At 48.1% G+C, this 14,935-nt stretch overlaps 1 protein-coding gene across 1 annotated transcript in view; it reads right to left on the bottom strand.

The window, feature by feature from the left end:
* The window catches only part of March4 (membrane associated ring-CH-type finger 4), a 115,133-nt gene that overhangs the window by 25,332 nt on the left and 74,866 nt on the right, over positions 1-14,935 (bottom strand). Inside the window, exon 2 of the mRNA XM_004641352.1 lies at positions 1,657-1,812. Within this exon, the coding sequence (XP_004641409.1) occupies positions 1,657-1,812 (156 nt within the window). The remainder of the gene's footprint in view (positions 1-1,656; positions 1,813-14,935) is intronic.

Below are 14,935 nucleotides of genomic sequence, written 5' to 3'. Positions count from 1 at the left end.
TGTGTGTGTGTGTGTGTGTGTGGCCAGCTCAGCCCGCCAGGGGGCGGGGCTGGCTGGCATGTGGTGCTGGGGGATTGAACCACGGTCCCTGATGCTTTGCTAAGCTTGTTCTAAGTAGGTGCTTTAGACCACTGAGCCATCTCACCAGCCCTGAGAGGCCCCTTTGATGTGGAACCCTCTGCTAATAATCAGCATGAGGAGGTGCCTGGGACTTCAGCGTCACCTTCTAGAAATGCCCCCACCCCAGCCCACATGTGCACATGGACATACACTCCCATTCCTGGCAGTGTCCCATGGAAAACTCCACGCTCGGGACACCGTTAACTCCGGATGTTTCCAGCTGCCCTCCATGGGAAGACCCATCCACCATCACCACGTGCCCCCGGCGTCCTGGGCTTTCAGGGCTGGTTCTCCCCCTCCCCACCTCAGAGAGGAAGGGAAATGGTGCCAGGCAGCTGGAGTCCCACCCTCCCTGTCACTGGCTAATTGATTACATGGCAGCTTAATTGGCTGATCATGTGTACAGGAAGGTATTTTCAGAAGCAAAGTACTCTGTACGTGTGTACCTCGCATGGAGAGCTGGGAGACTTGGGGGCTTGGCAGCTCCTGGGGAAGGCCGGTGTGTCAAGGAAGGGTGGGGAGGGAGAGTGCGGGCACCAGGAGCTCCATGTTCTGTAGGAATGTTTTTCAGACCCCATCCTTGTCCTTCACCCTAATCTCTTTCTTCTCTTTCCCCCACCCCTTTTTCTCTGCCGCCCTGTCCTGTCTCTGCCCCATTTATCTTTCTGACCCCTGCAGTAGTGTGGCCTGGGCACCCCAATGTTGATGTCTCCCATAGTTTGTTAGAAATGCAGACTCTTGGGGCTGGTGAGATGGCTCAGTGGTCTAAAGCACCTACTTAGAACAAGCTAAGCAAATCAGAGGGACCACGGTTCAATTCCCCAGCGCCACATGCCAGCCAGCCCCGCCCCCTGGTGGGCTGAGCTGGCCACACACACACACACACACACACACACATAAATAAATAAAAAATAAAAAAAAGAAATGCAGACTCTTGGGGTGGGTGTGGCGGTGAAGGCCCCTAATCTCAGTGATACTAGGCAGGCCGAGGCAGGAGGATTGCTGTAAGTACAAAGCTGAAGTGGGCTACACAGGAAGATCCTGACTCAGAAGAAGGGACAGGACAGGTAGAAATGCAGGCTCTCAGCCCCTTTCCAGACTTACAGAATTTAGCCTGCATTTTGAAAACCCTGAATTTAATGTATGTAAAATTTGGAAAGTGCTGTTGAGCCTCTTGCCTGTATTTCTTCTGTTCCAGCTCTTGGCTTTAACTTGGTCTTTCTCACTGTCCCACACATCTCACTTGGTATGTCCGGCTCGCTCCTGCCATTGGTCTTTCCTTTATTTTCCTCCTTTACTCTTTTCTTTTCCTTCCTCTCTTTTCTCTTCCTCACTCCCTTTCTTCCTTTCCTTCCTTCTTCATTTCTTCCCTTCTCTAACGCTTCCCTCTGGTTCTCCATATTTTCTGCCTTCTTAGGTCTACTTCTCTCACTTTGTCATACTCCTATTCTTGCTGGGGCTTAAGAGAAAGCAAATCCTCCCCGCCTCCTGCCCACCAGCCATCCTGGGCTCCAGGTGGGCCATCCCCGTGTTCACCTGCAGAGGATTCTTTGTGCTTATGGCGATGACGTGGTACTTGTAGTAGCACAGCTCGCAACTCCAGCAGCCGCGCTCGCTGATCCACTTGATGAGGCAAGGCTGGTGCGTGCACTTGACCGAGCCGTCGCAGCGGCACGGGCTCAGCAGCTCCCCCTGCAGGAAGAGAGGCAGACAGCGGTGAGGCCGAGGGTCAGACGGGAGGGGGGAGGGTGTTGGGGGATGGGCGGGGGCTGGAGCGCTGGTTTGAGCCACGCCCTGGGGCCCAGATGCAGATCACAACCAGAGAGGGGATTTGTCTGGAGGATCCCAGACTCGATGGAGGAGGTGTGGCCACTGCGTCCGCGGCGTGGGAGCCAGGCAACTGCGTCAGTTTGGCGATGCTGTGGTAAGACACCTGCCAACATTTCTTGCGGCTCAGGTTCTGGGGTTTGCATGAACACGAGTGGGCTGTTTCCTGCGGGAGCCGCCTGCAGTCCAGAAGAGGTGAAAGAAGCTCCCTGGTGGAGACTGGGTTGAGTTGGAGGGCTCACACCCAGTCTAAGAGGGCAGCTGCCTCTGCTCGAGCTGGTTGTAGATGTGGGGAACTTCCTCCTGACAGACACACAGAAGGCCTTGTTCACGCTAGGCAAGCGCTGTCACTGAGCCACTGAGCCATTCCTAGATGGAATCTTTAGGTAAACCTCCCTTGTGAGAGTTTCTTTTGCATATAGAGCTGTGGTCTTAACATTTGCAGCCTCCTCAGGCCAGGAGGCTACAATCCTAAGCCCGCCCTCAAGTGAGGAAAACACGGGATGGCTTTGCATCCTGGGAACCTTGAAGGTTGGGCCAATGTTCTTACTAAAGGACCGGGTGTCTGCAGCCAGCCTTGGGGCACAACGCAAAGCCCAGCCTGTGGGCACTAGAAGCAAGAAGAGAAAGGAGCTGGACAAGCCAGACCGTAGCAGGACGTGAACCTCCTTTCCAGTGGACCATACAGTTGAGCTTATTCTCCAGAGCTCCCTGGGATAAGTCAGGGAGCCAGGACTAAAGCCTGTGTCTTTGTCGCCTGACAAGCCATTGCTTATCTCTCTTCCTCTCTTTGCTCTCTTCCCCTTGTTTGTTCTCTGTCTCCCTCCAGGCTCAGGGTCTACCATATTATTAGCTCATGAAATCCCTACCCAGTCCTTTGTTTACCTTCCTAGGCCATTAGCAGTTGATCCCCGCCTCCCAGACCTGTGTGCCCTCTGGCCTTGTGGTCATCTCTTCGAGCTTCCCTCAGCTCAGTCATTTTGGATCCAGCTCTTCTTTCTCTCTCCAGTCAAAGGACCATTGCAATGCCACATACAGCCCAGTCCCTAAACTTAGTGCTGGTGTGTTTGGAATATGGCCACTTGAGCCATGTCCCTTCTATTCTGGGGAAATTTCACCATTCATGAAACAATTCCTTGTGCTCAACCATCAATAAGTAAATCCAGGAGTTCCTGGCCTCTAAGTTTCAGTTCTCCATCTGTATATTTAAGCATCCGTATATACTAAGCATGTGCTTCACTGCTGCCATGTCTCTCCAAGATTTCTAGCATTATCTTTCCCCTCTACTTCAACTCCTGTCACTCAGAGCCCTCGCCTTGACTTGGATGCAAGCCCTTGGCACCCAGTGCATCTATGAGACTGCAGTTCTCTGTCTTTGAAATGGTTCTAAGGTAATCTCCCTTCAGGGTATCTTTCCTGATGTATCAGGTTGAGCTCAGTGCTTTGATCTATAAGCATCTTCTGCCGCATGCCCTTGGCTTGTCCCTGTTAGAGCCCTCAGTGCACAACTGGAAGTGTCCGTGAATGTACCTGCCTGTCCTCCAAAGGACCCCTCGGAAGTACAGCTTATGTTGATACCTTTGTATCCCTTTCCCCTGGGGCTGAACCCTAGACCCAGGGACCTCAACAACTTTCGATGTTTGGGTGAGTAAATGAAAAAAATAACTAGTGTCTGTTCATGTTTTCTGCACTGCCCGCTCTGTGAGAATGTGAGCCATGTTTACCCTGTTGCAGTGCTGTCCCTTCATCTGCATATGGGCAATCATCAGGATGGCAGAGACACATAGGGCTCAGCCCCAGGAAGCCCTCCCTGGTTTCCCATGATCTTCCAGGCTAGACAGGCCCTTCCCGCATCCTCTGTCATGGCGCTCCCCCATTAGTCTCTGGGTCACTACACAGTGACCACCTCACTGCCCCCCCCCGACAATATTTTACCCATTTTGCATCTCTCACTCTGCGTGAGACACTCCAGCAGCTGAACACTTGCATGTGTCTCTTTGATGAACCAGAGGTTTTGCTCCTTTAGGACACGGCTGTCGTCCTTGACTGCCGTTGGGCAGCTGTACTGCTTGGAAGAGAAGAGGAAGGACGTTCTCACGTTGCTGGCCACATACCCCACCCCACAAGGCCTAACAGCCCTCGGTTTTGAGTCACTGTGCTATGGTTTTGAGAAAAAAAAGGGAGAGTGGAGCAAGGTGCAGAGGGAGGGGCAGAAGCCCTCATTATTCATGGCAGCCTTTCTTAGGCTCATTAATTCTAACAGGATGAGCTGCGTTTGATTAATCGGGTTGTTAAGCAGCCATGTCAAATTGCCGATCAGGTAAAAGACACTACTTCCGGTCCCTGGCAACAGTGCCAAGTGACAGCGACGACGGCTGCACTCCTTGCTTCTCTAGCAGCAGCCACTACAAAAGGCAGGAAGAGCTCCATTGGAGCTCAAAAGATAGCAAGGTAGGATAACCTGGGCTCTCTACCATGGCTCTGGAGATGGGGCCACCGGGGCACGCTGGGGCCCCGGAGCCTCTGTATGCAGACCTGAAGAAGGCGGAAGTGTGATTGGCCTGGTCCCAGAGCCTGGCTAAACGCATGCACGAGGCCAGGGCAGAGCAGCGCCCCTGCAGCAACCTTCCCTTGGAGCTGGCTGACCAGAAAGACAGAATGCTTCTGGCACTACAAGCATTAGAAAACACGGACACTAAAGCTGTTAGCCAGGTTTGTACTGGATAAAAAAACTTTGTCTAGGTTATTAGGGGAGAAAAATCCAAGGGGGAAAAAGCTATTCTAATCTTGGCATTTATACAAATTTGTACTTTTGTTTTAGTGCATTTTTATGTGCATTTGAGAGGAAGGCTATAATCTTTTTAGTTTTTTGGACTTCTAAAAGACCTTAACCTAGACCCTTCACCACCTTCCTCTGATCAGACTTGTGTGTTTTCAAGAACAATAGAGGTGGAAATAGCGATAGATTCAAATTCTACTCAGTAAAGATGGTCCTTGCAGTAAACCCTGCTAATAGCTAAAAAGGTGGTGTAACGTGGAAACTGAGATGGACGTTACACTCCCTACCACCGCCACTGAGAAACATCTGTCCATATAAGAGAGATCCTTATTGAAGAGAAAGGTAGATGACTAAATCCTGGTCATAGAGGCAGCTGGTGGCATGGGTAGAACAGGCATTCAGATCTCTGCCTCTGAGCTGTACCATACTACTGTCTCTCGCCCTGTTGTTTAATCTTGTCTGTGCCAGGAGTCCCTTCTCTGTTTTCTGTCCAGGTACCCCTTGATTCTGGGTTCAGCACTGTTCCCTCAGATGGGTTTCCATGACTGCCAGCTGCAGATCCCCAGCTCCCACCAGTGTCCCCTCCCCACACCCTCTCCCCTGGTTTTTGCTCCTCATCACCTTTAAACGCTCTGCGATGTAGGCTGCTCCTAGGCTCCCCACAGCACAGGGCATGCAGCACACACATGAAAAAGGGCAAGGCTCAGGTTGTGGGCAAGGATAAGCTCCTCTGGCTCAGCTCCCGAGGCTCAGCCTTTGGGTTGGGAGGATTACTATGACCTCATCTTCATAGCTCAACAAACTCCAAGGTTCAACAGGGCCCATGAAATGCAAGGGGCACCAGGCACTTCTTTAGTGATCTCCTCAGGGCCCTGGAGACTGAGGCTGCCTGGGAGTGACCAAGACAAGAAAAATGAGGTCTCTAATCCCTTGGCCCTCAGTGGGCACTGTGTGGGGCATGATTAGCTGTGTGTTTTGGAATAGGCACTTTGGATGAGATCCTCTTTACTGCTTACTGGCTGGGCAAACTGAGGCAAGCTTCTTAACTTCTGTTGGCTCCAATTTTTCATCTGTCCAGGGAAGACAACTCTTACCTCCTCAAAGGGTGGATTAAATGAGGTCCAGCATGCAAAGTGGCTGGCATGCGTGCATGAGTGAGTCTTCTTGTTGACAGATTATAATTTGCACATTTCTGTAAAGATTTTAATCTCATAGTTTTTTTCCTACTACAACTCTATCTTCCATTCATACTGTAACTCTAATATAGGCCAGGTAGGAAAAGGAAGAGCATGTAGCTTAAGTGTGGTGGAACCCAGAGAGAGAAAGAGGTTAAGAGTAATGAACTTTCTACAACAGTCTGCCCTTCTGCGATAAGGGATCAGAATTTGATTCTTCCAACTTGTAGCAAAACCAAGCCTGTCCTCTGTGTTAACACAGTACACTGAGAACCTTTTGGGGGACTTCTCTGGGGAGACTGAACTGGAAAGGAACGGGCCCTCTTGGACTGAGTCTGTGCTAGAGGATGCAGGGGACAGAGTGATCCTCTAGCCCTGTCTTGTGACTGATCTGGGAGGGAGGAGAGCACAAGCTGGATTTTCCTCCCAGCCAATGATGCAGCGAGCCACAGGTGCAAGTCTCCAGTTGTTTCTCCATTCACAGATTCTCTTGTTTATTTTGGGCTTGTTTCATTTTTCTTTCTTCCTTTTTTTTTTTTTCCCCTCTTTCAATCTGAAGCTTTTGCTTCTGGAATCCTTATGTTATCTAGTTGCTATGGCAGCAGCAGGGGAGCCAACAAGTTTCCCTTCCACTCATGCAGGTTCCAGCCATGCCTGCCTCTGAGCAGAAGAAAAGAAATATAGTCCAATGTAGCAAAGTCACTTCCACTCCCTGCTAAAGTTTGTAGCCCTGGGAAATCCAAACAAAGAGGACAATAGAATGCCAGCCTGGTGGTGTGGTTAGGGGCAAATTTCTTATAAGACTAGTGAGTGGTTAAGAGCTTGGCTCAGTTCTGCACAAATGGGAATATCCAGGCTTTTGCAATCTGAGTGGTCCTGGGAAAGTCATTTAACCCACCTGGGCCTTGTTCAGTCAGGCCCTTATTCAGTCAGTGTTTCAGGTTCTGTTCTAGGTGATAGGCATATAACAGTGAATTGAATTGGCGTGTGTTTTGTATTACAGAAAGACAATAAATACAAAATTGTGAGTACCTGCCTTTATCTTTTTTTTTAATTGCTGGAATAAATATCTGACATGCACTGTTTAAAGGAGAAAAGAGTTTTTTTCTCATAGTTGTACTGTGGTTTGCCAAGGTAGCAATGGCATGGCAGAAAGGCACAGTGAAGGAAAGTGGCTCATGTCGTGGCAGCCAGGAGGCAGAGAGAGAAGGGAGCCCCTGAGAGGGCACTGCACCCACACAGGTCACGCCCCAGTGATCTGCCTCTTCTGACCAGACCACACCTCCTAGCAGCACAGTTAGCTGTAGCACCCATGTACCAATCACTTTCAAAAGGCCTTGCCTCTGACAGCATGAGAATTTCTTGGAGAGGTCATTCCTAATCTAAACCACGACAGCACCCAAGATGCTATTAAGTGCTATAGAGAAAAATAAGCAGAGAAAGGGAAGATGAACTATGAAAGAGGAGGTTGACTGATGGCTACACAGGATGGCTCTGAAAGTTTTCTTCAAAGGGATATTTATGAAGAAAGACCTAGGGAACCAAGGAGTCAGGCGCGCAGCTATCAGGGGCCAACACTATGGGAGCAGCAGGTACAGCAGCCCTGCGGCAGACCCGTGAGGTAGACCCGTGCAGCCGATCCATGCAGCAAACAACTTTCTAGACATACTTTAGAAACCCCAGGGATGCTGGTGGTGTATCTGGGCAAGAGTGAGTGAGTGAGGGGAACAGGAAGAGAAGAAGTCCTAACAGCATTTGAGAGTGGGGGCACAGATCGGACAAGTTCTGTGGCTCATCTTCAGGACTCAAACTTACAAAGAGATAGAAAATCATGAATGTTTGGAGCAGAGTGTGATAAAAGAGTTCCTTATCTCTAAGTCCAGACCCTCACTTTCCTCGCTTGGCACAATATGGCCATGTTTAACAGGATCACACTGGCTGCTCTCCAGGGAATGGACTGGAGGAAAATAAAGGCAGAACACAGAGAAGCCAGGCTGTTGCAGCCATCCAGGGAAACGATGATCATGTTTCAGGCCAAATGGGTAGCAGCAGGAATCCTGAGAAATGGTCAGCCTCTGGATATCTTTTTAGAAATAGATGTTACAGTTTGCTGATGGATTGGATGTGGCATGTGCGTGAAGCAGAAACATCGAGGATGATGCTAATTTTAACCTAAGCAACGAGAAGTTCCCTTAGTTGCAATGAGAAAATGGCAGGAGGAGCAAGTATGGGGGAAAGACTGGGAGCTTGGTTTTGGAGGTGTCAACACTGAGTTGCTCACTAGCTGGCTAAGAGCAGGTGTCAAATTAACACCGCAACTTGCATTAGCTTGGAGTTTAGAGGAGAGGTCGGGACATATATTCAAGAGTTGTGAGTATAGAGCTGGTGTTTAATCCATTAGCTTGGATGAAATAATGGAGGCAGTGTGTGTGCTGATCAGCAAAGGAAGCAGCATCGGGCTGATCCCGGGGTTGCCAGTGAATGTGGAGACCTCAGCAGAAGAGGCCAAGAAGGGCAGTGAGCCAGGTGAGAGCACGATGCTCCGAAGGAAGATGGCAGAAGATTTCAGGACAGGAGGTGTCCGCCTGTCATATTCTGTGGATGGGTCAAGTTGGATGAAAATATAGGATTTGCCATGGACTTGGCCACTATTACTTCTGATTTCTTCCATTTCTAGGTGCAATCAGAAGGAAAGTCATGAGCTGAAAGTGAAGCTGGAGGAAGAGGTATTAGGGAGCAGAGATTCATATCACATAGTCATCTGGGGGAGTTTTAGAGTGAGCTTTTGTCAAAATAAAATTGCTCATTTATGAAACTGGAGGAGTAGAGTAGTGCTAGGTAGTTAGCTCCATACCCGGTATGTGAAGTGCTCAGCACACGCTGGTTAATAGGTGCGAGGTCAGCAAATCTCCCTGCCCCCACGTCCGCCTTCTCACCTCCTTCAAATGCTGATCACTTTCTTCCCATCACTTGAATAATTACAATGCTCTGGGAAGGTGAAGCAGGAAGATCACAATTTGGAGACCAGCCTGGGAACCTTGGCAACTTAGTGAGATCCTGTCTCAAAATAAAAGACAAAAAACCCTGGGGATGTAGCTAGTGTAAAGGTCCTGGGCTGAAGCCCCAGTACCAAAAGAAATCCTTCCTCTTTTTTTTCCCTCCTTTCTGTATCATTTCCTATTAATAATCTTAATGGTAAAATCATTTCAAAGGTGTAAAGAATATTCCCACAAACATTGTATCACTTGATGATACCTTAATAACTCCAGGAGTAGTAGAAATTATCCCCATTTTACAGGTAAAGAGACCCAGAGAGATTGTTATGTGCTCAAGAAAATGGAATAGTAGGGCTTCAAAATCAGTTCTGGTCATCAAGCTGCCTTGGATTTACCAAATCGTCCACCCATGCCAGTGTCACCTGCTTTTATCTCTTCTCCTATCTGCAGCACCCTGTCCATCAAATCCTTACCTTTCCCAACCCAGTACTAGAGATGGCCTTGCTGGCCCTTGTACACTAAGACAGGAGCCCTGTTCTTCCTCTATACCTCACTGATTGCAGTTCCAGGCAGTATTCTTTGGACATTACTTGATGTTATGGAGAGGAGCAGGCTAGAGCATCACTTCCTCTCCACTCCTTCATACCACACCTTCCTTGGTGGGGAGGAGATGTTTATTTAGGCAAAGTTAAGAAATAGATTTTTGTGAATGTAGTAGTTCACTGAGTTTGCTCAGAGATGGGGTGTATATAAGCAAGGAAAGATCCAGTTGCCTTGTAGAATTTCCACTGTGAAGGCCCACAGGATTTAAAGCTCAGAAATAGGAATTTGTATTTCCCAAAGGCAAAGCCAGAACTTGTGTGCACTGAGGTATGAGAAGAATAGCATAAGAGAAGAAAAAGGCCATTGGAATTGTGGAGGAGAGAAAGAAGGATGCCAAAGAAGGTGGGAATCTTTAAAGGTCAAGATAGTTGCTGTAATGATAGGTAGTTCACATGCTAGAGAAAGCAAGGAACTGTTTGCTCTCACCCCTTGGACTCTCCATATTGGAGAGGCAGATAACAGTAAGGCTTATCAGTGGCACACCTGCCTGTTTTTTTGGGTGCAGCCAAACATGTCAATGACATTGATCATTTGTTTGTGTGGCTGGAGCCTGGGTTTTTAGGGGAGGGTTGGGGAGGAAACAAAGAAGGATCCAAAAAGGGTCCGGTGAATAGAGGGAGAAAGCTAGAAAAGAAAAAGAGAAAGTAGTGCTTTCTATCTTTGGGACAGCAGGCAGTGCTTTCTTTGTTCTCCAGACCTGTAGGAGTCCACTATATCCTGATATCAGAGTCAAGAAAAATGACCTCACAAAGACTTTCTTGCCAGCAAAGACTGTGGACAAGACACGACGGGGGAGGGCATGATTCTGCTTCCAGGTAGTAATGATAAAGCAGTCTCTTCCTTATCTACAGAAGGCAGGCTGACTGGCAAGATGACCTCCAAAGATCCCCCATGACCTGAGAACTTATGACTGTTAATCAACGAGCTGCTCTACATTCTGTACATACTGTGTTAGGGAGTGTATGGACAGCTCTGGGTCTTCTGGTTGAATCCTGCTCTGACAGTCTTTCAGGTCCACCAGCCACCTTTGGCACTGACATGTTTCCTCTGCAGCCAGGCTATGCCCAGCCTTCTTCCTGCCTGTTGAAGTGGCTCCAAGGCCAAGTCTTGGATTCAAGGGACTAACAGTGAGCCAACACTGGCAGAAGGAAATAGGAACTTGTTGTGAGATAATTTGATTTTTTTTTTATTTTTTTTTAAAAGACATTTATTTATTTATTTATTTATTTATTTATTTATTTATTTATTTTTCTGTGTGTGGCCAGCTCAGCCCACCAGGGGACGGGGCTGGCTGGCATGTGGTGCTGGGGGATTGAACCGCAGTCCCTGTGCTTTGCCAAGCTTGTTCCAAGTAGATGCTTTAGACCACTGAGCCATCTCACCAGCCCGATAATTTGATTTTTAAAAGAAAGAAGTTTATTACTAAGAAGGGGAAAATGATGCAAGGCCTTAATGAACTGTAGTTATCTACTCTAAATCCAATTAACCACATAATTATTTCTAGTTGTCTCATACCAGCAGCTTACTTTCACACACATATGTGTGTGTGTGTGCACGCACACACACACACACACACACACATTCCCCAAAACACATATAATAATCCATCGCACAGAAAATTTCCATCTACTCATTATCTCCAAGAATGAAAGAGAGAGAGAGAGAGAGAGAGAGAGAGAGAGAGAGAGAGAGAGAGAGTGTGTAAGGGAAGGAAGAGGAGGAGGGAAGAGAGAAAGAAGAGGGGAAAAGAAAGAAAATACAAAAAGAAACAAGAAAAAAGGCCCAAACCATCCCACCATGCTGAGATTTTCATTTTCATGATAATGATTTTATTCCTGAAGTGATTTTCTCCCTATAATTTAACTGGTATAAGACAAATGCACCTATTCCCTCTAACTGCTTCTAAATTTACTCAACTGATACTAGAGAGAAGAATTTAACCTCACAATAATTGAATTTAAATAACATCCAATTCTATTGAAGTCAAATATGATCTGCATAGTAAACAAAACATGCTATATGAGGGCTGGTGGGAAGAAAGAAGGTCATATTTAATGTGTACATTCGTAATCATATCTGTGTTTCTAACAACCTAAATATGCAATATAGTAGCCATTCATCTTTTTGTATAACTCATCATTACCATCACCATCGTTACCAAAATCTAAAATGAAAGGGTGATCTGCCTGGCTCATTAGAAAAGCATAATTTCAATAAACCTTCAGTTGCTGGAGCTAGGCTATGTGCATGTGGTGGGCTGGGCCTCTTTCCAAGGTTCCAGGCCACTAGGCTGAAGTTTGCAGGATGCCAGGTCACTGTGTTCTCTTTCTGTCCCAGAAATCAGGCCAAGGCCAGGGCACAAATCATCCAGCAAGTTAAGGAACAAATTTTCAATTGCCTTTGTGGGTCAGCCTTCCACATTTCCTCTACCTGGCAGAAGAATGCGTGGCCTCAGCTACATGAAACTCTCACAGTGCTCTCTGAAAAATCTGTGGTGAAATTCCCCCAAAATTAATTTTCACCCACTGTAATTAATATATCATTCAGAGAGTCTGGAGGATTCCACAGATGCTGCAGGTGCACACGAGCTGTGGTGACATGTTCTCCTTCACAATATTTCAGATCTTGCCCTGAGCACCTAGGGCCAGGGCTGTGGCTGACTCTTACAAGGCACAAATCAAGACCTTTCCTGGGTGCCAGCCTCTGCTCTGCTGCCTTCTGGCCGGGGATCCTGTGTTTAAGTGACCTGAGGCCTGGTTCACTGGTTCTGAGAGTGCAGCCTGCACATAGTATTGTTTGGGAATCATGTAAAAAATTCCCGTGCTGGGGGGGATGATGGTGCGTGCTTGTAATCCCATCACTCTGGGAGGTTGAAACAGGAGCAGTGAAAGTCTGAGCCCAGCCTGGGCCACTTGGTGAGATCCTGTCTCAAAAAAAAAAAAAAAAAAAAAAAGGCTGGTATGTAGCTCAGAATGAAGGCCCTGGGTCCAACCGTTAGTAACACACACACATACACACACACACACCCCATGCTGAACTCACTCCAGGGATTCTGATTCTGTGAAGACCAGCTCTTCATCTCTTGAAGCAAGGCTGGCTAAGATTCATTTTGTGAAGCACTACACCAGATACTCTTCAGCAAGCCTTCTGTCTCCTACATTGCTTTAAGCCTTTTGCATACACACAGAGCTCCAGTAGCTAAAACTTACTGTGTGCCAAGCTCTGTCTGCAGGCTTTGGCTGAGGGGTTCACCTCCCAGTTCTCACTCACTGGAGAGGGGCTCTTCTGTGCAAGTCCCTCTCTCTCAGCTCTGTCCTGATATCTGCACACACACACTGTTTCTCTGGCACTCCTGCGGGTGTGCACGTGCTTAGCCAGCCATTGTCCCCAGCACCTGATGTGTATGAGCCTGTATAACATGATTAATGGAGACCAAGGGCCTGGGCTCGCTAGGTTGAATCCTCACTCTGTCCTAAATTGGACATCTGGGGGAGGAGTGGCGAAGGGGGTCAAAGATGCTTCCTGCCTTCCTAGGCTCTCAAGAAGATGAAATGGGGTGATGCATAATGAGGAGTGTTCAGTGTTCAGGCTCCCCCCTGACGCATGCAGGGTACTCGTGGTGGCAGCATGAACTGGTTGTCCCTCCTGTCTTCACTGACCCTCACTGAATGTCTCCCCATCCTAACAGAGGTAGGAAGTAGCTGCTGCCCCCTTGCCCTACAGATGAGGGGTCTCTGCATTTCCTTGCCTTACCACACTTGGCCTGTCTTGTAAATGAAGCTCGTGAGTGTAAAGCTTGTGAGTCTTCTGTTGCCTCGGAGCCAGGGTGGTAGGACCAGCTGATGACTAGGGGAGAGTCAGGTTTCTCCAGGTGCTGCCACCTGCCCCAGTTGTCTATGAAAAGGGAACAACAATAAGACCTCGTCTCTGTCCATGTCACCTGCCAGCCTCTGTGTCTCTTCCTAGGCTTCGGATCCCAGCTCTCTGTCTTCTCATGCGTTATTTCCGCCCCCTGCAATCGAAAGGAAGGGCGCATGTTTCCAGGTTCCCTTCATGTTTCCTCTCCCCCTTTCAGGTAGACTTGCGACCCTGTGAGGCTTTAGGATATCCGCAGCACAAGAGGGGAAGAGAGCAGGGCCCAGGCCAGCAGGATCTGCACAGTGGGGAGGTTAGGAGCAGGAGGAGAGCAGGGGACAGGGAAAGATGTTTGCCTTATGATTTCTTCTGCCTGCCTTTTGGAGACTGTAATCAACATGTGCATTATTTTCCAATTCTTCCCCTTTGTGAGACTTGCCTTTCTCCTTCATTATCAGCCTAATGATCTTTATACTTCATTTAGCTGAAAACCTTGAAGCCCAGAGAGGGTGCTGGCTTTCCTGGACTGATACAAAGGAACAGCACTAAAACAGAAAAAGATGCAGACTTTCACCTGGCCCCCAACTTCAGAGCTTCAGGAGAGTGCAAGCGGGTCCATTGTGGCTGCCGGCAGGGGACACCCAAGCCAGTCTGTGCAAATCCAGCCCAGTTCTTTTCATACTTCTCGAGGAAGTGTACTATTCCTGAAATCTTGGCTCCAGCTCCATGTCAGGAAAAAGCATGCTAAGTTGAATTTGAATGACTATGGTGTGTGTGTAGACTCGGGTCTATTGGCTCCGAGATTCTGCTAAGCCGCTCCAAGTGGCTGTAGCTTCTGTCATGTTGGCAATTTTATTTTCTGTTTCAAAGAATTGTGTATTTCCTACTGCTGGAACTGGAAGGCATTGGGGATGGGAGACTTCAAAGTCCCCCCTCCCATCCCCCAGGCTCAGATTGCCTGCTGCCAACTCTGACAGATGGAAGGAGACCAAGCATCCCCCTCACTCACTAGCAGCTCCCAGTTCTCTTTCAAATCACAGATGAAAACTGGTGTGGGACAAAGTCAATACTGATGGAAGAGCCCAAGAATCTATACTCAGAGAGAGGAGGATTTTACAAACCAGCATTTTTTCCTTCCAAGAGCCAAGACCATTTGCTACCATTTCCTTTTGAAGCCATTCAGCAGCGCTGAAGTGAGCACTGGTGCTCAACCCATTTTGAGAACTCCAGCTGGCCCTGGCCTGTGAGATATTCACAAGAGGGGACATGTACTACACCCATCTAGAGGCTAGCACTATGGTACTAGTCATAGTCTGTAGCTTGCATTTCACTTAACTATGGCCTGGTATAGAAAATGTTACTTCCAATGCCGGGCATGGTGGCAGCACATGTAATCCCAACACTGAGAAAGCTAAGGCATGAGGACAGCAAATTCAAGCACAGCCTGGGCTATGTGGTGAGGCTTTTTCCTCCCAAAAAATGTGGCTATCTAAAATATTACTTCAGGGGCTGGAGAGATGGCTCAGTGGTCTAAAGCACCTACTTGAAACAAGCTTGGCAAAGCACAGGGACCGCGGTTC

Source organism: Octodon degus, unplaced genomic scaffold (assembly GCF_000260255.1).
Source record: "Octodon degus isolate 3935 unplaced genomic scaffold, OctDeg1.0 scaffold00135, whole genome shotgun sequence".
In the NCBI taxonomy this organism is placed as follows: domain Eukaryota; kingdom Metazoa; phylum Chordata; class Mammalia; order Rodentia; family Octodontidae; genus Octodon; species Octodon degus.
Note: the sequence above shows the minus strand (reverse complement) of the source record. Positions and strands in the feature narration are given on the sequence as shown.